We start from the raw sequence: 27584 nt of genomic DNA on the forward strand, positions 1-27584 counted from the left end.
GAGACAGTAAAAATCGTGTTCTACCTTTTCAATATCATATATTAATTAGAATATACACAAACTCTGATTGAAATATTCTAATGTCAACACATTTCTTGGAAGGAAAGATTTGTTAATCAGGATGATCTTTGACTCCCAGTGAGAAATGCTTTTATAAAAGAAAAGATGGCCATGCTAAGAGACACTTGCCAGACGAAGCTACACCCTTGCACACGTCAGAAAGGGTTTTGTGATCCAAGGCTTCTGAACAGCAGATGAAATATAGTGCACGTCCCAAGACCAGGCTCAGCTCTTTAATCGTGGTCTTCTTCCCAATTCTCTGTAACAGACGATTAAATAAATAATTGTTGTCTCCAATTAAAGTGCCTTTATTTTTGCACAAGACTAAGAAAGTCTGTGCTGATCCTCAAGGAAGTAGGCTTTTTTCCGCTAAACAAATATGCAGAGTAAAGCTGGACTAAATCTTCCACATAAGCCTTAAATTAATCTTTTAAATAAACTTAAAAAATAGACATGGAGCTGCAAGGAACCGCTGGAAAAACTCCCAAGCTGTCCTACCTCTGGACCTGTGCAAAAGCCTCCAGTTCGAACAGCCAGAGCAGCCAACATGTGGAACATGGCTCTCTCAGACAGAGGGGTCATGACACTGCTCTGCACCGAGCCCTGGTATTCATAACCGTAGGTGAATTGATGCTGCCCGGTCTAAAACACAAAGTGAGAAATCCTCCTTTGAAATACGAAAGTTACAAGTTTTATTATGCATTTCTGAAAGAGGGAAAGACAAATTTACAAATAAAGTCCAAAGAGGTATCTTTATCAACATTGACACCCTCAAACAGTTGCAGAGCCTATGACATGTATATGAGGAATTCACAATAAAATAGATCGCATTTCAATGAAGTGTTTTTACATTTGTGTATGGATGTGCCACGCTACTTAAAAAAAAAACCTTGGAGAATATGCAACTAGTTCTTTTGCACATCTTTAGCAGTGCTGATAAATGCACAAGCCCTTACCACATTCATGGGCTGTTAGCTGCTACAGGCAAAACCAGCTTGGCATATTTACTGTACACTTTTTAAAAGCCAATATGTTTCAGGCAGATTTCTCTGCCAGAGAGCTCTCCAGCAATCTGCTAGACCTTGGTAGACAGCGGAAACTAAAATTGTCTTCAGGGTGAAGCACAGGTGGCAAAGGGCGATGACCATATGGAAGGAAGGCATTTATTTTTATACTCGGTATGGTAGAGGTGGGTGAAAGTTACGTCAGCTCATATATGCCGAAACTGCAGCATGCACTGAAGTGTCCTCCGACAAACTTTTGTTCTAATAAACCACAATAAACTAAGTGCACTACATTCAATACGAAAAGAGTAGAAGAATAAGTCTCGAAAAAACACTAACGTTTAAGAATTACCATCCTATGCACACATGCACTGAAGACTGTCACTTGAAAAGTATGGAAAATGCTGAAAGCACAACAAATTCGGTTTGTGCATATCTACCTTGACAATGATATCCCTGCGGTTCTCATCATACTGGTAGAAAAAAGGCAGGTTGAGCAGCTTTAGCTCATGACTGCTGGCACTTGTCTTGACTTGGTCCATCACTCTTCTGAGAATGTCACACTGGAGAACGAAATCAAGGAGAGAAACACTGTTGAAATGCTTAGAGGATGTCGTAATTAATAGCTGGCTTACTGTAAAGAAGCCATTTTGACAGACTGGGGAAAAAAAGGGGATTTGTGTTCATGAAATGTTTTCGTTGCTCTTTCCAAATGGAACCAGAGATTTATGTTCATTTTTACAGCAGTCCATAAACTTTGGAAAACTGCACATTCTCACTCTCAGGCTGTTTGCCGATTGCCTGCACCCATAAATTCAAACACTAAATTATGCACGTTTGCCTCAGAAAATCACATTTAACATCCAGACACAGCTAGGAGACAAACACTATTGTGTTTTGAATAACAAGTCAGATAGGGTGGTAACATTTATCCTGAGTAAAAAAAAGGCTACATGCACGTAAAATATTTTAAACTGCTAGAGGAAAAAAAAAACAGAAAGGGCACCTGGTATGACAAGAGCTGAATATGGCTGCTTAATTTTTCTACGTAACTTGAATTTTCAGACTTTTTAGATGGTGTGAGTCGTAGGGCTGAATTTTCACTCTGGTCTTTGCTATTAGGATGAGGGGATTTCACATCTAAAAAATAATTAGAAGATACAGAGGTGAAGTTAGCACAACCCATCAGAACCAAAATTAACAATGACATTTTCTAAACCTCACAGAAGACACTTTTATATAAATATCAGTTTTCAAAACATACTGTATTAGCTGACCAGTATAACAAAATTACATGTATTTTCCATTACTTTATTTTCAGAAAACAGAATCAATGAAAGATTTTCGTCTTAGGCTATGATATCAGCCATCTAATTCAAGTATTTGGTTATTAAAAGGTACTGGCAGAGGTTACTTACATTTACTTCACAGATATTAGCTGCTTTCCTATGAGGACATTCAGAATAAAATGGCCTCTGTCACATTATACAATTTTCCTTTGTCTCCCATACCTTGATTTAAAACATGTTGGTCTTCCACTAATCCAAACTGACTGTCCTTTAGCATTCTTGCTGCACATTCTACTGATTCTGTCAATACGCTGTGATATTCCTTTGAAACAATCATACATTTTGAATTAATTACAAAAGATTAAAAAAAACAGCTATTTGGATGAAATATATATTTTAAAAAGGTCATTTGAAAATTCAATTCAACACTTAACTACACTTTGTCAGTCCACAGGTAAAAACTATGTCTAAAAGGGAAGGATGCAGGTGGTACATAAACAGAAAAGCAGAAGCCCTAAATATGAGCAAATTCTATAGGGGAGCCAATGGGTTTACGACAGAATGTTCATGAAGTTAATCAACAGAGGTACAGAAAATAAATGTGCATTATTTCTAAAAATAGAAGGTATATGTAATCGGGAGGCTTATGTTATCTCACAGTGTTCATGAGCAAAAAGCATAAACACAACAGTTAAAAAAAAACACAGAAGGGTGATACAACCCAAGGTAACCGACAGTTTTTGAGTGACTACAACAGATCTGCAGTACCTGCAAGGCTTCTCGCTGGCCACTCGCCAAGTCAGTCAAAGCCCTCTCCAAGGAACGTGTGAAATTAATTTGTGTGGCAATATGAGCAACCTGACTAAAAGAGTCCAGAATCGAGGTCAGTGGCCACCTTTCAGCACTGGACACACCAGACTGCTGACCCCTGCCTGACCCATTTCTGCCTCTCTCAGTTGCAGTCCGCTGAGAGCCACTACTCCTACCTGGAAGTAAACAATTCTAAAGGTTAAATAAAGGACAGATCTGTCTGAGCAGATACTATCATTGCTGTTCATAAATAATTATGCAAATGCTTTGCTATCTAATTAAGTGTCACTCACCGAAGACTATCAAACAAGAGCATCTTTCAGTGAGGAAATCAATCTACAATTTAAGCCTGGAGGCTATGAACATTGTATTAAAGATGGTGATGATTATTAAAAATGATAATGGTTTTTTAAATCACAATGTTAATGACAAGTTTTTATGTACCGTGTTGTAATTAAGCTATTAATATGGAGATCATTACAGAGTGTAAGCCATCTGTCGAAACAAATGTAAAGTTTTTTTTTTATTCTGTGTTCAGTATAATCATTTTTACCTTCAGCAACAGCATTCTAGCACCATAGCCTGAATTTTGCATGGGTAAATGCAATAATTTAAACACCCTTCCCTTCCGACCTCAGCAATTTAGCATGCCTTCTGCAAAGAAGAGGGCGACGAGCAGAGAAGAAAAGCTTTGACGTACTGTCCCTGTACTCGTTCTGCTGCTGCTGGGATGGGGGTCGGCTGACAGTCACTCGTCTCGCCCCCGCGCTGTGGATCTCCCTCTTGGGGCGCTGTCCGTATCCCAGAGCCGCGTGGAGCTGACTCCGCAGGGCAGATCCGATCCTGCCCTGCAGGAGCTGCAGCCCCTGCTCGGCCAGACCTCCGCATTCCAAGGGCTTCATTCGCACAACGGCATCAACAAACATTCAAGCCCAAGGTCAACACACAAGTCTTTGGAGGCTTTTTTTGTTCCGTACAGCGAGCTGCCAATTCATGATCAACTCTGCTCTTCCCACTGATCCCCTACGTCCCCACAATTCTGAGCTAACGTGACTGACACTATGTCCTTTCATTATGCTTATTACCAGCCTAAAAGTGTGTAATTTTCACAGCAAAAGACACCCTAACACTGACTCACTGAAACAATACTTGAATCCAAACACTCTCCGTTTCTGAGCCCCCGATATGAATTGGGATGCTCACAGCACCAAACGCCCCTTAAGGACTTAAAAGGTCATCTATAATACTGCTCAGATAAAATCTAACCATAACAAAAACATATGAAAATGAACCAGAAAAATGGAGCAGTGACCCGATATTCTTTACAGCTTCAGTGATTCTCTCTTTCATATTCTCTCATGACTAATGCCTTTGAATTCAACAATAAAGAGTCCTGGAACTGCTTTTTAAAAAAAAAAATCACTTCAGCATGTCAAGAGATTTAAATTTAAATTCCCGTACCTGTTTATTGTCAATACAATGCATTTGCAGCGTTTGATTTATTCCCCATTTGCACATATGCTTGAACTCACTCATCACGTTTAGTTTGTTGACAATAAGAGGACATTTTTGGTCTGTTTGACGATTACTAGCAATTTATCCTGATCAAACCGCCATTGAGCAGAAAGTAAAGTTTTTAGACATCACAGGAACAGGACGCAGCACATTAATGAAGTCTTTAACGTACCTCGGCGAGATACAGTTGTTCTCCAGCAAAGCTTTTCACTGCAACTATTCTTTGGCTCCTGGCTTCATGAATCTCATTATTTTTCACAAAGATCAGACTTTCCATGTGTTCAAACACTTTATAGAGATAGTGATGTTGTACTTCTGGATTGCAAGCTATAAAAAAAATGTTCAATAGAATACATTTGCATGAAAATGATGTGTCGCCGAAATAAAGAAAATCAGTTGAAAAACACTGTCATTTTGAAATGACGTTCTCTACAGCAAAAAAAGATCAAGTTATTTTTGTAGCTCGGCTGCAAAGGTAAAGTATAATGTGATGCATCAAATCACTTCAAAAATTAGATTTCATTCAGTCTTTATACATACATTTTATCTTAAATGCATAATAAGAATAATTTTTAGAAGTGTAACTCCTCACCACAGCAAATGAGTTTGAGTGTATCTTGTAAAGGCAAAAAGAATAATCTTGGAAAAGCGTGCCGTCTAGACTCCAGATAGTCAAGAAGAGAATGCTGGCATTTTTCTAGTTTCTCCTTCATTTCGCAAAGCATGCCCTGCAGGCCTAAAAAGCAGAAAAGAAACAAACTTCATTTTAGCACTTCAAATGTTTTTAAAGCACTTTCAAAGTAAGGCCACACGCAAATTGAGAATGTGCAAACTAAATGTTAAGTGGGATCGGATGGAAAGCTTGATTATGTGGATTGATAAAATAACTACGGATACGATGACTTTCCTACTACAGTATGTTTGCTACCTTCAGTTACAGTTCTGAAAAATTAAACCCATGAAAACAAATCTACCCTGATTAAGGAATATTCGCTAATGTGGTCTCTCTCAAGTTTCTCATGAGGACTCTCACCTTGTCTTGTACAGATTTGTAGAATATTTGGGTTTTCTTCAGCTGCTTTCATTAGAGAGCACAGGTCCTGCTGTACAGAAGCAAAGACTGCAGCTTCCATGGACAGATCTCCACAGACACTACTGGTTGTAAAAACCTGCAAGACCAAACCGGAAGTCCATTTAAAAAAAAAAATCAGTATTACATACTGAAAATGGATTTCTCAGAGGTGGATAACTCCACTCCTTAAGGGTTCGAAGGTCCCTCGGTTTTCATTCGACAATGGTCTTGAAATATTTGGACAAAGAAGTCATTTTTATGTCTTAATCTGTTGCTAACTAGAAAGAACATGTGAAGCTTGCGAGACTCCAGGCCAACACTGCGATCACGATCTTCAAGATCTATACAGTATTGGGCATTCTTCCAGTTCCAATAAGAACAAAAAGGAAAACATGGCTATATAATTTATAATTGGCAACATTAATAGATTTTATGCACACATTAAATGTTTTTACAGCTTGTTTATGAGGATACATAGCAATACAATGAAATAATGACAGACCTCTGTTAGATGAAACTGGTCTGAAACTACAGTACTAAATGATTCAACTGCTTGTTTACTTAGGAAGATACCATAAAATAACGCAAATTCTCTTGGTTTAATAGCCAATTTCTCACGTATTTCTTCACTGTGTCCATTAAATATTTAGCAGTGTATGCATAACTGTGTTTGTGGATTTGACAAAAATAGAGCAGATGCACATACAGTATAAATTCCATATAAAAATGTACCTCTTCCAAATTGACCCACTTGTCTTGAACTTGAAGCATTAAGTGCACAATAGATTCAATAATTTGGAGCTTCTTCTGCCATTTTGTCACTTCATCTAAGAATGTTCCTGCTTCACTGCTGTCCTTCATGGTGTCTAAAGCCATCTGGTGATGCTCCAGTTCCTCAAAGATGGCCTCTGTGTTGGTCACTAGCATGAATACCCCAGCCTCGGTGGACAAGAACATTAAAGTAATAAACTTTAGACTTAAATACAGTATGTGAGGTCAGAATACAGGATCACATACTGTATTTGAAATGCCAAATGGCAATAAAAATGCAATTGAACCCAAAAAAAAAGTTTATAATAAAATTATAGTAATTCCTTGCATATATAGAGCTCTCATCCCCAAAGGTTCCCAAAGACTTTTATACATAAAAAGGGACCAGCTTCATTCACCATTGAAGTGCACTGTCCACCTGGGAGAGACACAACAGCAGCCTCACCACACAATAAACCAGGTGGAGAAGTTTCACTGTACTGAAAGGGAGTTGTAGTGAAGGCAGATTGCAGAAGTCTAGAAAGAAATGTAGGCAGGAGATAGGGTGCCACCTATACTCTTGAGAGTCTTGATAGATGGATAGATAATACTTTATTAATCCCGTAGGGAAATTGACCCTCCTGGTACCTAGGATGGTACCTCCTACAGCACAGTGTCCCTGGTCATCATACTGAGGCATTGGAAATTCATGTCAGGATGGAAGACTACCGCCTACTGGTCTAACACCACTTAGAGCAGCAACCTGGCTTTTCCCCATCACTGTACTGGCTATACCTAACCTTGCTTAGCTGCTGTTACCTGACCAGATCAGTCTGGATGCTGGTAAACTGGTTAAGATATTCCCACACCACCTACAATACCCAACAGTTTAATAAAACACCAAAGCAGACTAAGGAACTTTTTAATAGAAAGAACATATTTGGTTTTAAAACAGATTAATTGTGATAGAACTCACTTCACCCTGCGTTGTGGCTGACATCGCCCTGTTGTGAGGCTGGAGGTCAAATATTCTGCTAAGCCACACTTCTTCACAGTTCTTCAAACCAGTTTCGATGGCAATATCATTGGATGCCCGTTCCACTATAGCCTTCACGTTATCTGCATGCTCTGGTTAAAAAAGAAATGTGAAAGAATAATTAACATACTGTACCTATCCCCAGCAATTGATACTATATATCCTGTCCTGAGTGGCCAGGAGCAAACTGGGACAGAGTACAGTACCTGGCTCAAGAGTACAGCTGCAACAGTAAACAAAATCCTATTCTGAAGGAAGAGTAACAACCTATTGCCAGCTTCCATTGGAACACATATGAATCATTTATTGACTACTATACTTTGCAACATTAAGTTCTTAAATAGTTTCACAAGCACTGCATCTATGGCTGTAAGTACTTTGCTGTTAACAGTGGAGCACTGGCTGCATCTGTCAATGAACATGCATTTCTTAAGATACCAGCTATTATTGTTTTATTAATATTATACTTACACGGGTGCATAGTATAGTGAAAAGTGTTTCTCATTAGTCTCTCAGGTGCAGAATATAAATAGAACAGCAGACAAGACAATAGACAGTAATACAATAACAATAACAGTGTAAACAACAGTATGGTGCCAGTGCAAAATTGTCACAAACTGTGCAAATACACAAACAGAGAAAAGTATACAAACAGGACAAAAACAGTGCAAAAGTAATCCGGCGAAAGAGGTGAAGACTCACTCTGCAGCCCCAGTGCCAGCAGGTCTCCCAGGGTCATTCCTCTCAGGCTCTGAGGGGAGATGAGAAGCTGTCCCCCTGTCACCCTTACCAGCTGCTTCCAGTGCCGAGTCCTCATGGCTGGATTGAGGAGGTCTTCAATCAGGGGTAATGTTAACTAAATATAGGAAAGAGGGGAAAGGAGGGATAAAAACGACCCCTCTTCAGTAGCGCTTGTCTGTGCTAGAAAACATGTTTCTCAAGACCCAGCCTTCATTTAGCCCCTATCCAGAGCCATTTCATCCCACAGAGGCCTGCTGTGAGCCGGAGGCGATCCTGGCGGGCACAGGGGATAAATCCTGGCAGGAACGCCTGTCTATCTCGGGGTGAGCACACATACAGTACACAGCGACAATTTAGAGATGCCCATTTGTGCAGTCCACATGGCGTTGCGCGGTGGGGAGAAACTGGAGCCCCACGTGAATGCAGGAAGATCATGCCAGCTACCCACAGAAGGCCTCCCAGCCCAGACTCAAACCCAGGACACAAGGGCTGGGTTTGTATTTTGAAAAGGGGTATCAAAATTTTCCTCACACCCTGGTAATATCTTCCTGCACAAAAGATAGTATTTGTACCAAAGCAGTTTACATTGTACACTTTTACCTAATTTATTTTTTGTTTGTGGTTTCATAGGCAAGCCCATACACCACCCCCCTCAGAGCACAGAAATCTAGGGAAACTCATCGCGCTTATCTCTCCTCAGATTTCTTCAACTGTTGTAATTAATCACGTCTTTAAAAGAACAAAATGTAAATATGCTTCTGATGCACTGCCAATTAATTCCCTCTCTGTTTACTTCTAATGCTTCCTGCAACTTAGGGGTTTCAATTAAAAGTTTAGACGATCTTTAAAATGATTAACGGCAGCACTCTTTTTTGCTAAACTGGATCATGAAAAATGCATTCAAATCGTAAAAACTACATGTGCCACAAAATCAATTCCCAAGCCTTACTTCAGTCTGAAATGAAGACAAATTCAGTTTTAATAGTAATTAGTTACTGAAACTGTTATTGGTTCTGTGTTACCATACCACATGTGACATCCCTTCTGCTAACGTCATTACTTCCCAAGTGCAAAACTCTGGCACAAAAGGAGAAGACATATAGCGAGAGAAGGCGTACAAATTGCATAATTAATTTCCTGACTGACCTGCATTTAAGGGTTAAAAGAGAGAGATTTTGACAGGTTTTCCAGTATTGCAGTGTTTGCGAACCTTGATAAGCATCTTATAGAAGATGTTTGCTCTGCACATAAATTTCACAGCAGCCCCTCCGAAGGTTGAAGCCTCTACCTGTATGACATTAACAGACTCCAGGGTCCCAGCGTAGACATCCCAGCCATGTACCTCCCGAGCCAGGGATTTAATTAGCTCTAGCTGCTGGCTGGTGCTGCTAACGAGCTGCACAGTGTCAATATCTTGCCAGGGCTGTGTCTTCCACTCGCTTTGCTGCTTGCGAATCACTTCTACAGCTTGCCACATCAGCGTAAGGTTTCTCACTGTGCGGCGACATCTAAAATTGAACAGAGCAGTTAAGCGCGCACCAAAACCAAAATCCACAAATTCGTGTCAGCAGCCTTTGTACATTTCCTGTCACCAATACCAGTTCATTTTTTCCCCAAATTAATCCTGTTGGCATGATCTCAACTTACAGTATTTAGACAGAATGAGCAATTATTTACAGGATGTAGGTGGAGTGCCAAAAAAACGTCTTGTGCTAAAACCTGAAAAGAAACACCTTTCGTGCTTGATATTACATGATTACATATTACAAGAACTGAAATGATTTAAAAAATATCAGGTTTTTAGGTATGCCTTTAAGTATGTTGCATTTCCAACCTTCTTCGGAATTAATGAAAAGTTCCCTGTACAAGAATACGGTGCGCTATTACATGAAGGAGCTCACTCATTCAGAATCCTGAAGTCCACTACTACGGCTTCTAGGAGGCCTTGCAATTCCTTCAGGTATTTGGCCTCTGTCTGGAGGGTTTTCACCTCTTTGCTCAACCTCTTGATGACATGGTAAGCAGTCTCCACTGAACAGTCCCTCATATACACGTCGGATTCCTCGATGCTCTCTTTCAGCTGGTAAAGTCTGTCCCCAAATTGGGCCAGGTCCTGCAGAGAACCAAAAACTCACCTTCACATTTTCACCTAGCAATGCATTGTCCAAGCTCATTTCACACTGAAAATGGCTGTTTCTCTTTTAACCTGTGTCTTTTTTATACAGTATGCCATCTACGTTCAGCCACTAGGATCACTGAGAATGTTTAATTATGCATTTCCTTTACTTTTTATTGGACCTGCCATGACTCATCTCACACAATAAAGGAAGAAATGTAGGTATGGTGGTCACCTTAGTGATGCTTTCTGACTCCTGTTGGATCTTGGGGCTGAGTCTCTGTTTGGCCAGGGAGACCCTGGTTTTCAGGTTGTTCCAGCGTCCTGGGATCCCAGTTAAGAGTTTTTCACTTTCTGTTGGGAGCCTAAATTCATATTTCTCCAAAACTTTAACAGCTTTCTGCATAACAATAAACTGCCCTTCCATGTCCGTTTGTCTAGCAGATACCTTTTAAGAAGGGCAGAAAAAAAAATCAAGATCAATACATACTGTATAGGTGCATAGATGCTTATAGCATATAAACTTTTAATGCATCTCTCAGAAAGAATGAACTGTTCATAATAGATATTCTGCACTGAAATCTCTTCCACATCGCATTTTAGCTGAGTGGATTCTGACTGCATTTGTTGCGAAATACAATCAGACAAATGTAATCTAATTTACCTCATTGAAGAGACGCATCATTTTCATAAAGAACTCTGTATCTTTCTCTTCCCCTGTGATTCCTTCTAACTGAGGCTCTGTTCTTTTTAAAAATATATCCAGATTCTCTAATGTGTCCGTCATCTGTAGAAGATGAAACAGGCTTTTAGCAAATGTAGATCCCTATCCCAAAATATATAAAGCTGATTAGAGTACATAATGTTCATGTCTTTCATTTTACAAATGTCCTGCAGAGTTTGTCAGAAAAATCCCAAAATAAAAAATTTGAAATATATAAAACATTCGGGATTTTCAGTATTAAAGTATGAAGCTGATTTGAAGAAAAGCTAGAAAATTAAAATGTTTTTAAAAGCTGTGCAGAATGGGAATATAGTGACATTTAATGTCAAAGATATCAGAAATGAATAAATATCCTGCGGACAATAATCACATTGACTTTTATATATATATAAGCAATGAAAAGATATTTCAAGCAAAACATACATAGGTATTTTACTATAATCAAACCAGGTTATTATAAATAAAATGCAGCTATTCTCCATTCTCCTTAAAACGGATTCAATTCATATAGCTAGTATGATTTTATCTTGTATGTTATTAAAGTGCTAAAAATTCTTCAGTACTTTTTTCACCCTCCAGCAATGGAAATGTGTTTTTTATTTTACCTTGTCGATCAGATATTTTGCAAAGGTCCACATCCATTTGAATGCACAGGCCGCCAAAACCTGTTTTATTGGTTGAAAATCCACTTTAATCCAGCCAACATGAACTGAACTTTGTAGACGCAATATGTCATCCCTGTCCATCTAAAAAACAAATTCACACTGAATTTGAAACAGGTTTGTAGTGTCCAACCCAATTAAATTTGAAGCAGCGTTTGAAATGTGATACAAGACAAAGTTATAAATGTCGTGTGTATTGTTTACCATAAGTAAAATCATATCTTGTTATCCTGAGTTAACACCTAGTAAGACAAAAAAAACTATAAAAGGGCAAAATCCACTAGGTATTTTTTGACTTTTTTCAGCTATACGAGAAGTTATTGAAATAATTAAAATATAACTTCCAGGATACAGCACAGTCTGGGAATCATTTCTCAACATCTTGTCCAACTCTATTACAATACTAGAGTTCACTTTAAAAAGTGGCAACCTTATCTTGAAATAATATCATATTTTAATGCATTCAAGCACCAAATTATTTATACCTAAATGCAGAGTTAAGGCTTTGAGCGTTCGGTGTCACAAGGGTTTAATTTACTTTAAGGAATCAAAACACTTTGCCTTATGTTCCCACTGATAGAAACATTCTGATCCCAGACCAATATTTTTTCACTATAAAGTGATATCGCATACACACCAACAGAAAACGTCTAGAGATCTAACATTCCCTGCAGCTGATTAGGTTCATACCCGGTATGTAGAAATCTCGGCATCAAAATCCTCCAGTGACGGAACGTCTGTATTGGGCTTCACATCTTCAGGCATCAGAAAGGCCCTTTCAGCTTCAATCAAGAGTGTGCTCTGGGATCTCAAAGTGGTGCTCTGCCTGCTTGGAGATCTAAACCAGACATGATTGAAAGGCCATTAGAGTAATCAAAGATTCACCAGGCAGATGTTCTCCACGTATTTATTGGGTGAAACACTCTAACATTTCCACATTAGTATTTAGGGATCCTTTCAGCTTAACTTTTAGGGCTTTCATTTACAGACTACGCAACTCCAGAATCATAAATATGACTGTAATGGTGCCAGTATTAAAAAACAGGCCTGTTTTATAATCTTGTAGTGCAGATTCTGCTCATTTGCAGCTACTAACAATACTTAATAAAACTGCCAGATTAAATATCACAAACCAGTTTTTATAGATGTCATGTAACACTGCAATTATTTTTTTAGGTTTATATTTATGAAATCAAATTAAAATCTGTAAGAAAATAAATTTGAATCTTGTAGCACATGTGAGTGTGCCATCATCCATTAAGTGATGATTCCCTTCTCAGCGGTTTTTCAGAAATTAAATTTTGAAATGTGTATTTCTTCTTGTCGATCTTACCTAAAGAAAAGGTCCTCATTCATTCTTTCCCGCCTGAGAATATTACCTGTCACTCAGGGTATCCATTAATTCCATGAGGTAGCCAGACCCATCAAACCAGCCCTGACCGTCACACTTCACTCTGCCCACGCCGTTCAGGAAGTCCTGGAACGTTTCGTTCACATCTTTCCTCCAAAGGTATGCATACGGACTTAAAACCTCCAGAGTCGTCTAGGAAAAAAGGGAATGTTTGGGAAGCTGGCACTACAAATTCCCTTTGCAGTGCTGGAGTGAATGCAAGAGGAAAATGATAAACATTCAGCCAGAAGTTGAAACTAGAAGGTTGCTTTTTTATATTGTTCATGTGGGATTGCCTCATTACCTATAACTTCTTCTACACCTCAGATTTTAGCAAGGACTCCTGTACTACAGAAGGAGAGCGAAGAAGGGCAGACATGCTCCTCTTTCTCTTGCCTCTTACGCCACTCAACTTTTGATGTTTTCTAAACCTGGATTTCCCCGACAGGAGAGGCAGAGCCGACTGGAGGAGTGACACGTCCTTCACCAACGCCAGTGCTTATCTGCAGGCATTCAGGAAATTGCCAAAGTTGGCATGTATCGATATCCAAGAGAGAATTGCCTGTTGAACTGAATGACTGACTGATCAATCCCAGCCCACTGCTGGAGACACTGCACTTGTGAGTGAGTTGCGGAACAGACAAAGCCTAGGCTCCATGATTTAAAACTCTGAAGAAAAACAAAATTGACAAGTATAAATCCATTTGGCTCAGTAAACCCAAAGGGACCTACTTAGTTTGTCAGAGGGCATTATCTCACTGAACGCTTGAAGTTGAATGTACTGTACCTCCTGTGCAAAAAAAAAACAACAAACACCAACTGCTACATTAATGTTTCAGCAGTTTCCTTCCATAGTAAACCCCAATGGTCAGTACTACACAAAGAATGATGAAGTACAGGAAAGAACAATTAGAAAGAGAAAGCTTCAGCAATGGTTTGCTAAGAAAGATCGTAATACTTTAATGATATATGACTTACCTGGCAGCCAGCAGTACCCTCCTGTACTTTTTCCAAGATGAGCCCCGTTAATTCAATAACTTCTTTGTCAGCAGCAAGATAATCAAGATAGCTTCCCTGTAATGTGAAGCAAACAGGTTCTTTTTATGTGTGAAGTACAAAATGAATCCCCGTTTCAGTTCCTTGATCACTGTTACTGCTGTTGTTATTGTTTGAAACCTCCAACAGAACAAGAAAAAAATCTGCTAAAGAAGTCTTAAACCAGAGTTTTCCACAAAAACAGTTTTGTGATCTCTCTCCGATAGCCTGGGGCATGTTTCACAGAATCAGTGAGTTAAAGCAGCCATAAACTGTACAAAAAACAGGACTTTTATAAGGCTTAAGGCTATATTCATACTATTGAAGGAAAAATGTTTTAACTTCCTTAGTTCAATTTTCATTGACTCTCAATATTTACTTCTCAAATATGATTACTATTCATTTGCAGTGAGCAATTAAACTAATGTGAATACATTAAAACGTTAATTTCCTATATAAACGATTAAAGTAAGAAGAAACAGCAAAGGAACACACATTTTTCAATAGCTAAATAACAACGAAGAGAACATACTCAGTGCTGGTTTATCTCACTGCCCTTTATTCAATCCATCTCAGTAGCTGTCCTATAACATTTCTAAATTATTTACCAAGATGGAAAAATGGCAATGCTTGTCATTATCCAGGGCTCTCATTTCTGTATTCAAGAAATAAACAACATTGATACACAAGCACGGTAAGTGTTTGGTTAGCTGGCCGACCTGCGTCATGCCGATATACCTGATCCAGACGTATACAGAGACCTACAGCAAGTAGGCCAGGGCCTACAATGGCCTCTGTTGGCGTCTTTTTGGCATGAACTCAAGTAATATCTACTGGAGTGCATCTACTGGCAGGGGTGACCACTGTGCCAAACAAAGGGGGAAAGCAGTCGCCAGAGAGGGCTCTCCTTGCACAAATATTGATGGAGGGGATCCCCTCTTGTAAATACACATATGGAGGGGGTACCCCTTGTTCTGACAAATGATGTCATGGTTACCAGCATGTCTCCACACTGGTCAAACCTCCTAGAATTCTAAACTACAAACCGGGAAATTAGTCAAACGGTTTCAAAGAAACTACTCAATAAGACGGCACAAAAAGGAACCAGGAAACCCTTAGATCTCCCATTGTATTTTATCTTATAAAAAAAATTTAAAAACGGGGCGGGGCGGTGGCTCTGTGGCTAAGGATCTGCGCCTGTGGCTGGAAGACTGCCAATTTGTATCCCGCGGCCGGCAGAGGAATCCTACTCCGTTGGGCCCCTGAGCAAGGCCCTTAACCCCAGCTGCTCCAGGGGCGCTGTATAAATGGCTGACCCTGCACTCTGACCCCCAGCTTCTCTCTCCCTGTCTGTGTGTCTCATGGAGAGCAAGCTGGGGTCTGTGAAAAGACAAATTCCTAATACAAGAAATTGTATATGGCCAATAAAGTGATCCTGTCTTATCTTATGGTTTAGGATTATGAAAGACAGTGTGAACTAATTTCCCCACAGTCACTTTGTACTCCTACCTGTGCTTGCTGGCAATGCGTCGCGAGCAGGGCCGCTCTGAGCAGGAAGGTGTCGATGCAGTGGCGGGCATGCTCCAGCAGGCTCCTCTCCACGGAGCTTTCCTCCAAAGGGGGGGAGAAGCCGAGCTCCCCCCCGACCAGCTCCACACTGATGCCCAGCACCGGAGCCTGCGGGGAATGATTAATGGGACCTGCTGAGGCCGCCACACCAGAGCTCCGCAGCAAATAAAGTTTGCGATAACATCTTTAATGGAGCTCATTAGTTCCTGTTATGATCCTTGCGTGAAAAAGATGAAGGGACTGCCAGAGTAAACCCCCTCCCATCCCCCAAACATTTCTTACTCAGGCACAACTCCGGTCATGTTGCTGGGGTTTGGACAGTTTCAGCGTTTGACAGTAAAAAATATTTCTTAATTTAAAAAAGCATGCAGTAAAAACTAGAAACATTAACACACAGTAATGTGTTTCTCTGTTGACCTGACACAATGGCAGAGTATGTGAAAATATTTGAACTGGGCACTCATTTCGCATGCATCTATTATAGATGGCTGAAAGTATTTAATAGTATGCACAGTACGTGTCCTACAAATCTGAATTGATATCCAGCCAATGCTCTCAGTCTTACACAGCAAAAACATGTTTTCTATGAGGCAAGAGTGCCTCCTTGTGGTTTTAAGAGAAAAAGTTCTAAAAAAAATATTTTAGTCATGTACTAAAATTTTCCAATTTTCACACCTCTGCCGCTTCTTAAAGTCAAGAAGGAAAACCAGAGATAACTGAAAGTTTCTCCTGAACACTAAATTTCCATTTGAGGTAAAGGTGTATTCCATGCTGGAAACATCTCTTTTCAGGATGGAATAAGCCTTTACTTGTTCCTTTGCAGCCTACGCATGCTGACACAGCTAATGTTTAGAAACGTTAGAAAACAGAAAAGCAAAAGGCAGGATGTTTTTGTTCAAAGTGATGACTTCTCAATACACCAACAGTAGTTTAGTATGGAATCTCTTAAAAATAAAGATCTACATTTTAAAAAGCTTTAATAATTCAATTATTTCTCCTTTTGACCTGTAACCTTGTTAGCACAATATAAGTTAATCTTAACTAAAGATCTTCTGGTTAATTTTGCACCATTCGTGGTTCCCACTTCAAAATAAGATCCGTGCATTTGATTAAATTACTGAGCTTTACAACAAATGCAACAATAAACTATATCAAAAGGATGGAAGTTAATCTTCATGCTCATGAAATTTTTGTGTCAAATAACAATGATTAATGAACTCTCAGTTATGCAGGGTTCTCACCTTCTCCTCCAGCACAGTGTTCAGCATGGAGGCCAGGCTACTGAGGGTGACCCGTTTCAGGCCCTTGAGGAGGAGAACGTCAATGTACTCCATGTAGTCCTGCCAGGCAGGGGAGGCCTCACTGATCCCCAAGACAATCAGAGACTCCTGGACCAGACTCTGGATCCTGTGGCCATCGCTGGAAATCTGTCTCCCAAGGCTGAGTTCCAGGAGTCTTCTCAAAACCATTTGAGATGACAAAAAAGAAGCAAAATACACACGTAAAACATTCAGAAAAAAAAAACCAAAATGTTTGAAATGGTTTGAAAGACTGTACAGCTCCCTTCAGTTAAGTAGGTCGCAAACATGATGCTGGTTGACTGAACGTTTCTCTCGCCTACAATCCTGAAAAGCACAGCAAAACCCTTTCCAGCATCCAGCTAAATCAAAGTGATCCTCAACCAGGCTGCAGAGATACTCTCTCCACAGTGGTATTAAATATCCAATGACTATGGCGATCTGTTTTCATAGCTCTTCCATTTCACTTAAAGAATTAGGAAGCAACAGTACATTATCTTTAGAGCCTGAAGGAACACAGCTCCAATGTTCCGCAGAATCGCTATACAAAGGCTGACTCACTCCTGTTGTTGCAGCAGCTCTTGTACAGAATAAATCCTCTTTGCCTCCCTGTTGGAGAAGACGTCAAGGCACCCCCTGGACCAGGCGCTGGCCCGGCGTCTGATTTCATTGCGGTTATTTCTCACTGCGCTGAAGGCGCTATACAGCTGTGAGCACACCAGGGAGGTGGCGAGCTCTACAAAGTCAGCCGTCTCTTCTGTACTCCAGGTGTAGGAGCTCAACCCACTCCTCAGCAGCTGAAACAAATAAACATGCAAGACGTTCTTTATTCCGGAGTTCCGAAGACATAAGGCAAATAATCTAAAACCAGTGGAGGGCAAAAAAAGATTTAAAAGAACGGGAAAAATGCCAAAGAATTATTAGACCTTACAGTTTTAGAAAGTTAATATTTTTCATCACAACTTGAATGCTCAGACTCATTGCTCTCACCTCCTGTGCAGCCACCAAGCTCCCTTCCAGCAGCCTTCTTTCAAACTCATTGATGGTCCTCAAGATTTCATTGTATTTACAAACCACAGCCTCCAGCCTGGTGGCCAGGGTTCGGAGTCCATGTGCATCTACGCTCCTCAGCATGGTCCTTACAGGTTCCGACAGCTACAGTTCGCACCAGACCAGAGTGACAAATATTTCCATTAGCTTTCAATGCCCATCAACGCAAATGACTTAGTTCTCCAGCTACTTACCCAGCCAAACAAAAAAATATTATGTTAATAAAACTGATGATCTATAGAGTGCACATTTTTAATTCTATTGATAATAGAAATGAACAAGATATGACCTTCGGCAGCGTCTGTGTCTATTGGAATGAAAGAGTTATGCGAGTATAAAGACAAATTACATGAAAGACAGAGGGGCAGAGAGAAGGAAAGCTTTTTTGCAGACATGCAACTGAATTCTGCAACTGAATACAGAAAGCATTGAAAATAGGGCAGAGACATACTTTTATGTTAAACGGAGCCTTGTGGAGGAGTGAGGCTTCACTGAGAAGACAAATAAAGTCAGGGTCCAGATTCACCTCCATCGGCTTGAGGTTGTGTTCCAGTTCTCCATGCTGGCTGGAGACAACCTTCAAGATAATTATTTAATAAACATAAGATTTAATTTGCATCAAATCTGAATGCAAAGAACAGCCACCTGAGCCAGATAGTGTCCATGTTATTAGACAGCACGCAACAGTTTAATTTGCAAATCTTGCACAGCTAAGGTAAGGTAAACTGGCTAAACTATATTCCCCCAGATGAAACAAGACCATTAAGGAAAAATCTGATATTCTGCATTTTAATCATTCCTTTGAGTCACAATTTGTTAATTTGGATAAGAACAAAAACCTCCCTAAATATATTATAATAATTTATATTTATGCATCTTGCATTGACATAAAATCGTAATTACCAATAATGGCATCTTTGTGGCATTACTTAGGTTAGCTTCAGCAGTTGTCAGCCATGACTCCACTGCAACTCTTTCACACCTGTTGTGAAGATGGAGCAAACAAAATAATGCTTTTATTATAGTGGACTGTCCCATACAGAGAATATATATATATCAACAGGTAGATACCTCTCAAGTTTCTCTATGACTTCAGTGTACAAATGTCTCAGTTTCCAGCCTATGTCTCCTTTCAGTGCAAGAGGGAAAACTTCCTTTAACTTCATCATTGGTTCCTGATGAGGAAATCAAAATGAGCATAGAACTACAGAGTTACTGTTACAGTGAACAGCACTACCAATTCTGCTTTTAATGAAGAAAAAAAAGATTACATCATTCAACACAGCACAGCACAGGAAAATAATACAAAGTTAAAATCTCCCAATAATAAAAGAAGGTGAAATGGAATAGTTTTAAAGGATGACATTTCCACATTAATTTATTTTAGACTCTATTATTACAGTCCTGCAACAGATTGCTTCGACAAGCTCTGTGGTCTCCTATAAACTGCCTTGTTTTTCAACCAAGCCAGATAATGAAATCCCAAATAAATAAATAAACCAACAGGAGCATTAATGCACAGCAATGCCAAACTGGAATCAAATAAGCTTTAGTACATTTTTTACTTTTATGTAGTATTTTTCGTGGTTTAATAAATATTGTCACTCAACAAACAGGTGGTGATTTCTCTTATACATTTTCAGGGTTTTATCAGTTTTACAGATTTTACAGAACATATCCCAAAGAAATATTGCATCTGCTGACGGCTAACCATGACATCTCTTCACTACTTCTATGGAATGAACCTAATCTGATTTAGATTTTTTACAATGTTTATGGACAAAATAGAATGAGCACAAGTCTGTGATGTACTTACAGAGATTCTAGACTGCAGGCCTTTCACCCACAGAAGCCTATTCACAATGGGAGGGGTGTGAGCACTCATGTGTGGGGTCTGGTCTTTCATCTGATATAAAGTCTTGACATGGTTCACCTCCTCAATAAGCATGTATAGGAGTCCCTCAGCTTGGTCTTTCAGCTGTTCCTGCGAATGTTTAATAAATTACCGGGGAAACACATCATAACATACAGCAGCAACAATGTTACCTCACCTAGAAGCCTACAGCTACAGACCAAAATCGGGTTTTCATGTCTGTGCAAATTGCTGCAACAAATACTTGTAAAGTTTAGATTTGTGTCCACAGTGATTTTTAATTTTTTTAATTCAGCAATCCTGAAATGGAAGCACAGGGCACAAAGCTGATGGCAGGCCAAGATGGGCTCTGGGTGGCTACAAACCCTACCAGGAATTAGAGGATTTCAATGATCAATGGACATTTTTTAGCGATCACTTACAAGGTGAATTGGATTCAAAAGTCACGGGTCGTACGTTCATCATGCCCTTTCAAAGTTCTGAGTTTTTAAAAAGAGACACGACAATCAAGTGCTTAAACAAAGACTGCCAGAAATACGAAGGAATGTGACGGGGTTGATCTGAGGTTGAGCAAGAGTCTAACCTCCCTTCTTTGGGAGATCTTACTACTTAATTTGTAAAGCAAGTGTGAGTTTTGAAGGACTCTCAGCTAGCATCCTATTTGTTACCTGGACACACTCCCTGCTGATGACCCCCTGAAACACCTCAAGCAGTCTGAGCTGAGAATTTATACTGGGACACTGCTGGAAGCAGACCTTGAGAACGCCAGCAATCTGATGCTCCAACTCCTAAACACCATGTGAATAAAAGCACATATATGTTAAACCATTATTTTTTACTGGAATTACCTGAACTTTGCAATAGTTAAGGCCTGAGCCAAAATGTTTTGATAAGAAGATGCTCCAGAAGGGCAAACATCACAACATAAGAAGACAACTGATTATGAGGGGTAGTCTGCTTTTACCTTTATGGTTATCCTGAAGTCAAAGAAGGACTTCTCGAAAGCTTGGTCCTGGGAAGTGGAGAGCATGTGCATGTTCTTGCTGGTGAAGCTGGTGATGGCTCTCCTGTAGGTCTCCTGTATGTCCTTCACCACTGCATCTAGACTGGCCGTCCCAGCTCCCCCAATCTCCGCCACCGTCTCCAGCAGCTGGAAATGATGAATTGTCTCCACAAGCTCCAAAACATCATTGCATCTAGGCATAGAAGAAAATGACGTCCTAAAAATGTCTATCATGATATTAGAATGGGATTCGAAGGTTCAGAAAGAACATGAGGTGAGCTAGGTCTAAGAGACATAGACAAGAGAGAATAAATACAATTACTGTATAATTATTGTGGCACTACACGAGAGGGGCGCGGTCGTCTCCACAAAGATGTGGACAGAATGGTGCAATTTTTGTATTTTTTCCTTTCTGTTTTCTTTCGGTTCTTGCTAACCTTACACCGGTGCTTCCGCCCCCTCAGACGGGGCGTCAACTTATACCAGTACTTGCCTTGGCTCCTCCCACTGCCACATTGCAACATTATACGGTGTACATACACAGGATATACGTTTCTTAAAATGGTTCACTATGATGTTGTTTCCTATGCTGTATGAAAATGGATAATAGCCTGTGCTTAAGGCCTTGTAAGTTAAAAAGGGATATGACTGGAAAACAAATAGAGACCTCTCCATGAATAAGTTCATGCTCTGAAAGCAAGGTGCACCATGGGACGGCCAAGGACTGCTGATCCATTCCTCGAATCCCTCCTCTCTCTCTTGGCCCGGGAACTGCCAGCCCCGCGTTGTGAACTTGGCCGACAGCGGTCCGTAGAGCTTGGCACTCCACAAGGAATCGGACGGCTTCCTTGGCCTGTTTCATATAAATGAAGAAATTGGGACCCATGTCCTGGTCACACCATATTCTCCAAGAATATCTACCACTTCGCTGTCTTGATCAATTCAATTTATTAGGCCAGTCTTTAGTCTTTTTGGGTCTTTTTGGGACTTTTAATCTGATCAGCACACCAAAAGGGCTGAATGACTGTATAATGTGAAAAGTAATATGTATTTAATTCAAGATGCAGATGCCAAAATAAGTACAATGTTTTATATAGTGGTAGTTTTCTACTATTTTTTTAAAGCTTCCAGCATTGAAACGGTGAGAGACACAAAGAGATACTGAAGTAGGTGTTACTCGGCTTCATCAGAAATCATCACTAACATTTAAATCTGATGGCGCAATTGTACTTTTACAGAAAGTGCATGGTCCATACTGATAAAATCACCAGAGTCAGGTTTGAGGTAACAACTATCTTTCCAGGAGCAGAGGAAATCATCTTACTTGAATTTTCTGTTGGATAAATGGGTGGATGTAATTGAATTACTGCATGTTTGTGGACATGCAAATTGATTATACTCTTTAGAATTGTTTGAGACAAAACTGACATGTTTGCTTAGAAAATAATCTTCATCCCTGCCATTTTATTTTTAATTTCTTACATAATGGATGAGCTTACCTTTTTATTGTACAGCACCAGGATGGAGGGATTAAAAAATCTGTTTCAATGTGTGAGATAAACCACAAACCTTATCTGTGTTAAAGGTATAGGATTCACCCCTTCTAAATCAGTTATAGTACAAATATTGCAACAAAGCCTTACATTTTGTGCAGGGTTTCTTCAGCCTTCTTGGTATTGATTTCATCTGCCTTAGCTTTCACATCCAGGTAACAACCCCGAAATGTAGCACACACTTTTAGGGCACCTTTCAGCTGATGAAAAGACTGAAGAAAATACTATGTTTTAGTTAAGACATTTGAATGACTCTGCTTAATCATCATAACTTCAAGCACTGTATACATGAAAAAAGTGTTATTTCATACAATTTCAATACTCAAATGTACACAAAGGACCATAGGGGGTGACTGCCTATTTGTTTAAATTTTAAACATCTGCTTTACTTACACTTGACGGGTCCTTCAGAACATCGTCTCCAATGATTCTGACTGCTATGTTCGTGATTTCAGTCGCCATTGAATTCAACAGGCTGACAAAAACGTTCGGTTGATGGTAGTATCTTCAAAACAATTGCAATCCAATTTTAGTTTCCATATCAAAAATGCACAAAAAGCATTTCTTTAAAAAAACATGAAGGTTTTAAATAATCAGTTTTGCTAACTTTGTACTTTTCACTGACATTGACCAATTGAACATCACACATCAGTACGACTTTGTGAAGTGCTTTGAAATGGTTTTTCACCAAAGTCCTGTGAAATAAAAGTCGATTGACATAAATTTTAGTGACTGTATACTGATCTTCTTTACTGACTGTGCACACACAACACCAGTACACTGGCAAGCTCTTAATACCTTGAATGAGTCCACACCAGGAGCAATGTGTGAATCAGAGGAGGAATATATTTTATTATCTCCGGTAAAGGATCAGCAGACCTCAGGAGCTCAAACCAGCGCAACAATGAACCCAGAAACTGCATGTTTTCTTCTGCTTGAGAAAGGGCCTAGATGTAGAGACAGAGATATCACAGTACTAAAAGGACAGTAAAGGTGACAGTTATTTATTATACTCTTTGCCAAATCTGCTCTTCAAAAAAAAAACAGAAGTACAGAAATATATTCAAAAGACGAATGCACAGACAGCAATTACAGCTGATATAATTCCCTACTTTAAGCTGAAATGATTCACTCAAAAACACTGATACACTACAAATGCAGCATCCTTAAAAAATGCAATTTTACTTAACCGGCAGTAACACAAAAAGTAGGTTTGACATTTGAACAGATAAATAAAGTTGTCGGAACAAACTGGTCTGACCTTATCAATGTCTTTGCACATCGTTTTCAATGCAGGGACATATGTGCTGTTAGCTTGCTCCAGGGTGGTGAGGATTTCCCTGGCTGCCTCGGAGTCGAGCTGAACATTGAGGTAGTGCAGGTTCTGTATGCGTCTCTCCCACAGTGCTTCCTCCTGACAGACACCTGCTTCTGAACCTTGATGTGCAAGCAGAGCCATGGGATCGTGCTTCAGCACCTCCTGTCACAACACAACTGGATTAAGACACAGGCTTCTCCTTATTCCATTCAGCGCCTGCCTGATTTTGGGGCATTTTCTAGCAGCTTTATCCAATTTAGGGTCATGGGGAACCCAAATCGGGACCCCTACTGGGATGAAACCCACATGAACATGGGGAAAACATACAAACTCAGATAGCAGATAGTACCCCAGCTCCAAAACTAAACCCTGGACCCCAGCACTGTCAGGCAGCAATGTTAACCACTGCACCCAGTGCCGCCTGATTCTAGAGTAATTCTAGTGCAATCCGAGTTTATTGCTTTTCACTCTTTCAGTTTATTGTTGTTTTTTCCCTGCTCTGAACCTACTGTGCTATAATCTTGATCAATCTTGCATCATTAATAAACCCTTATCCATACCTCAATGGAAAGCTTGGGCTTGGCTTTTATAAGGTATGCCCTCTAACCCAAAAGATATCTGCCCCTCGTGATTATTGCCACACGAGTAAAACATTGATTCACAAAAAATTAAAAACCTACTTTGGACTATGGAAATAGGTCAGTTTGTCACATATAAAAATAAGCTGTTTAATACTACTAACTTTCATATCTGATGACTTCTAATTTATGCAAATAAAGCAAAGAATAAAGAATGAAAATAATAGGGTGGGGGCTTACCAATATGTACCACTTCAAGAATCAACACTTAAGCATTACCTTAACCTGTTTGATCCATCCAATGACAGTAGACTCGAGCAGGTGGATGAAGGCAGCATGACTGACTGGGGACACTCTTGCCTTTGTCATCACTTTCACAGGAGGAATGGGAAGTACAACAGAGCCCTGCAGGGTGTCAGATAATATCTCAGGGGATGTGGAGAAGAAAAGCCAGCTATCAGTTCTGACTGACATGCAGCTAATGCATCCTCTGCCCTCTCTGTGCAAGATCCCCCCTGGTGACTCATGGTCTCACATTCACACAGCCATAGGGAAGGTCATCCATGAGCAGACTTTCCTTTTAATTATGTGAGCGCTAATGAAGGCTCATACTGTTCAACTAAAATGTATGGCAACATTTGTTTTCTATATTACAGTTTAACTGACTGAATGCACGACTGTGCTTGCTATAAAAGAAATTAGGTAATAACAGCAGGTTAAATGATGTAGTCAAATTAATCTAAAATAGTTCTTAGCAACATGTTAAAACAACCAATTATGTTTCCTAGATACTGTAAACCGCAGTAATATCAGTTAAAAGTAAACACAAAAACAATAGAAGCCTTCATTACTTTTGCAGGCTTCATTAACATATGATCTCTAGAACATAACTCCTGGTAAGAGAAGCTGTCTATAATGATATTGTCTATCTAGGTACAGCTAGAAAGTAAAAAAGCAGATTCCTCTGTGGATGCTTAATTTAAGAAGATCTGCAAGTTTTAAAAAATACTGCAGTGCCTAACATCCCATAAACCCTGTTCACGGTATTTCAGAAACATTTCATTTTTATACAGTATCTAAAATTAACCATGGAAATCCACAGATTAACAGATGGATCTTACCTTAATATGACCTCTAATCATCTCAAGCTGTCCCATGAATCTGTGCGACACGCCCAGGAGCCCAGCGGCGTTCAGATTGAGAGACCTGACCACTGAAGACTCCCCCCTGCACAGAAGAGGCATATACACCTGGTGCAGCAACAGATCCAGGTGTTTAAGGGGGTTTTTGCTGGTGTCCAATACAATTACATTGTCAGCTAAGGAGAAGAAAAACAAGCTCTTTCATAAATACTGAAGAAAGTGATTGTGCATTGTTGAGAGAGCCCACATCCATGTCCCTGGGAAACAATTGATAGACCAAAACAAATCTATTCCTTATTTCTGCTGACTTTAGTCATGGAATAAACTGAGAGATTAAATATGTTTATGGGTTTAAGACTGGGTGACTTAATTATGCTATTCAAAAATGCATTAAAGCAATACAGAATGTTTCGGACGCACCAGTTCTTAAATGAGATTTGACTGAACCTCTGCGTGTCATTCTATCAATGACCCTTCGTTTTTATTAAGATTTTGGACAGCCTCGGGCTTCAAACTAAAAGCATCAGAGTGCACGATTTCAGTTCTTACCTATATTTTCAATGGTTAGCTGTGTGGCAGTTTTGGATTTCACAAAGACAACGCATTTGCCCTGGAGAGCAGAAGGTGGGGTAGGAGCTGCTGCAAGAGGCCCTTTTGTAGATGTGCTGAACACAAACAAGCTGTGGATATCTTCATTCTTCAAGAATTCAGAGATGTTTGTCCTGTCATAGATTACAAAATAAGATAAACACAATAAAGTAAAATGATTCAGGTGGGTAGCTGCGTCAGCATGCATAGGCTGCAATGGAACAAGAGATAGGTTTATTCCCTGCTGAAAGGCTCTTTTCAGCCTGGAATAAACCTATTATTTGTTCCTTAAAGTAAAATGGACTGTATCAGAAGCATACAGCACTGTCTCAAGATGGCAGCACTCTACTCATTTTGTAAGAATTTAATTTGACTGGCCATTTTCTCACAGTCTTAAACTGGTTTTTTTATGTTGGTTAGGACTATAATTCACTGCTTCCTCCTAAACTCCTTTCCATCGCAACACCTTCTTCAGTTAGCTGCTTCTGTACTTGCACAACCATTTTTTAGAAATCACTGTGGACTTAAAAACTAAATAAACACGTGAACCCGCTTCTCTCGCTGTAAGAGCTTATTTATGATAGACGTTAGATACACAATTACGAGCTGTTAAGGAATCTTGTTAATCTTGTCCGAAGACGTTAATTACCTATATTCAGAATGGCTGAGGAGCGCTTTGATTTCCTCCGACTTCGGCTTCAGAGACGACGTAATTCTCAGCTGCAGCCAATAGATTATCTCATCCATTTCAACTTTTACAACAAACAAGAAAATCATTTATATTAATTAAAGAAGGCAAATGCATCAGACAATACAATCTGGCGGTATGTGATATTCAAAAAGTACAATTGTATTGTCTGGAGGTCCGTGTAACTGCCTTTACTTTTTACTTTGCAATAGATCAAAAGCTCGCGTCACTTACGTCCCAAATTATTTTAGCAGATTTTATCTGGGCGCTCGATGGTCGGCTTTCTCTCGTACAAATGCTAATCTGAACTCGAAATGATTTCGGAATCAGATGTGTCTTTTCTGTCCAGCTGAACACAATGGGAAAACTTGTTTGGAAGCTGCAAACATGTTAAGGTGCGTAGCGTAGCAACTGACCCTAAACTGACAGCGTGGATTTACTTGACTTGACTTCTGTTGTTGTTTTCAGAGAAGCATTTGCAGCAGAAACATGTCAACCTGTATTTTTTTATTAATGTCCTTGAAGACGTCGCCGCAACATGATTCCTGCGGGTAATCTATTTTACAAATGTGCAGAGCGTTTATCGGGGTTTTTTAAAGCACATTTATACACTGAAGTATAACTCCTGAAGACGCAGTCCTTGGTGGGGACATTCAAACGATAGCCAGTTCAAATAATCCTTGAAAGTAGTCGGAAGACCTTGATTTGTTAAAACATGTT

At 39.7% G+C, this 27584-nt stretch overlaps 1 protein-coding gene across 1 annotated transcript; it reads right to left on the bottom strand.

Moving 5' to 3' along the window:
- Positions 1-151: 151 nt before the first annotated feature.
- On the bottom strand, positions 152-27253 carry LOC148643538 (uncharacterized). The gene is made up of 41 exons (XM_088616606.1): positions 27099-27253; positions 26826-26928; positions 26138-26310; positions 25568-25764; positions 24726-24851; positions 23812-24030; positions 23349-23497; positions 22944-23055; positions 22641-22762; positions 21665-21850; positions 20959-21190; positions 20663-20782; positions 19938-20105; positions 19193-19296; positions 19025-19103; positions 18573-18698; positions 18062-18226; positions 17633-17868; positions 17015-17228; positions 15714-15881; positions 14148-14243; positions 13159-13322; positions 12470-12617; positions 11723-11863; positions 11058-11180; positions 10629-10841; positions 10179-10390; positions 9566-9785; positions 8239-8392; positions 7477-7628; positions 6483-6689; positions 5712-5847; positions 5271-5414; positions 4851-5005; positions 3864-4059; positions 3122-3339; positions 2576-2675; positions 2071-2204; positions 1505-1627; positions 559-702; positions 152-319 (listed from the first exon to the last, which is right to left on the bottom strand). Exons 2-41 carry the CDS (start codon positions 26921-26923, stop codon positions 152-154), a joined length of 6342 nt encoding a protein of 2113 aa, XP_088472732.1. The 5' UTR covers positions 26924-26928; positions 27099-27253.
- Positions 27254-27584: the final 331 nt, after the last annotated feature.

The sequence above is a fragment of the Lepisosteus platostomus genome, chromosome 22, assembly GCF_059453375.1.
Source record: "Lepisosteus platostomus isolate fLepPlt1 chromosome 22, fLepPlt1.hap1, whole genome shotgun sequence".
Classification (NCBI taxonomy): Eukaryota; Metazoa; Chordata; class Actinopteri; order Semionotiformes; family Lepisosteidae; genus Lepisosteus; species Lepisosteus platostomus.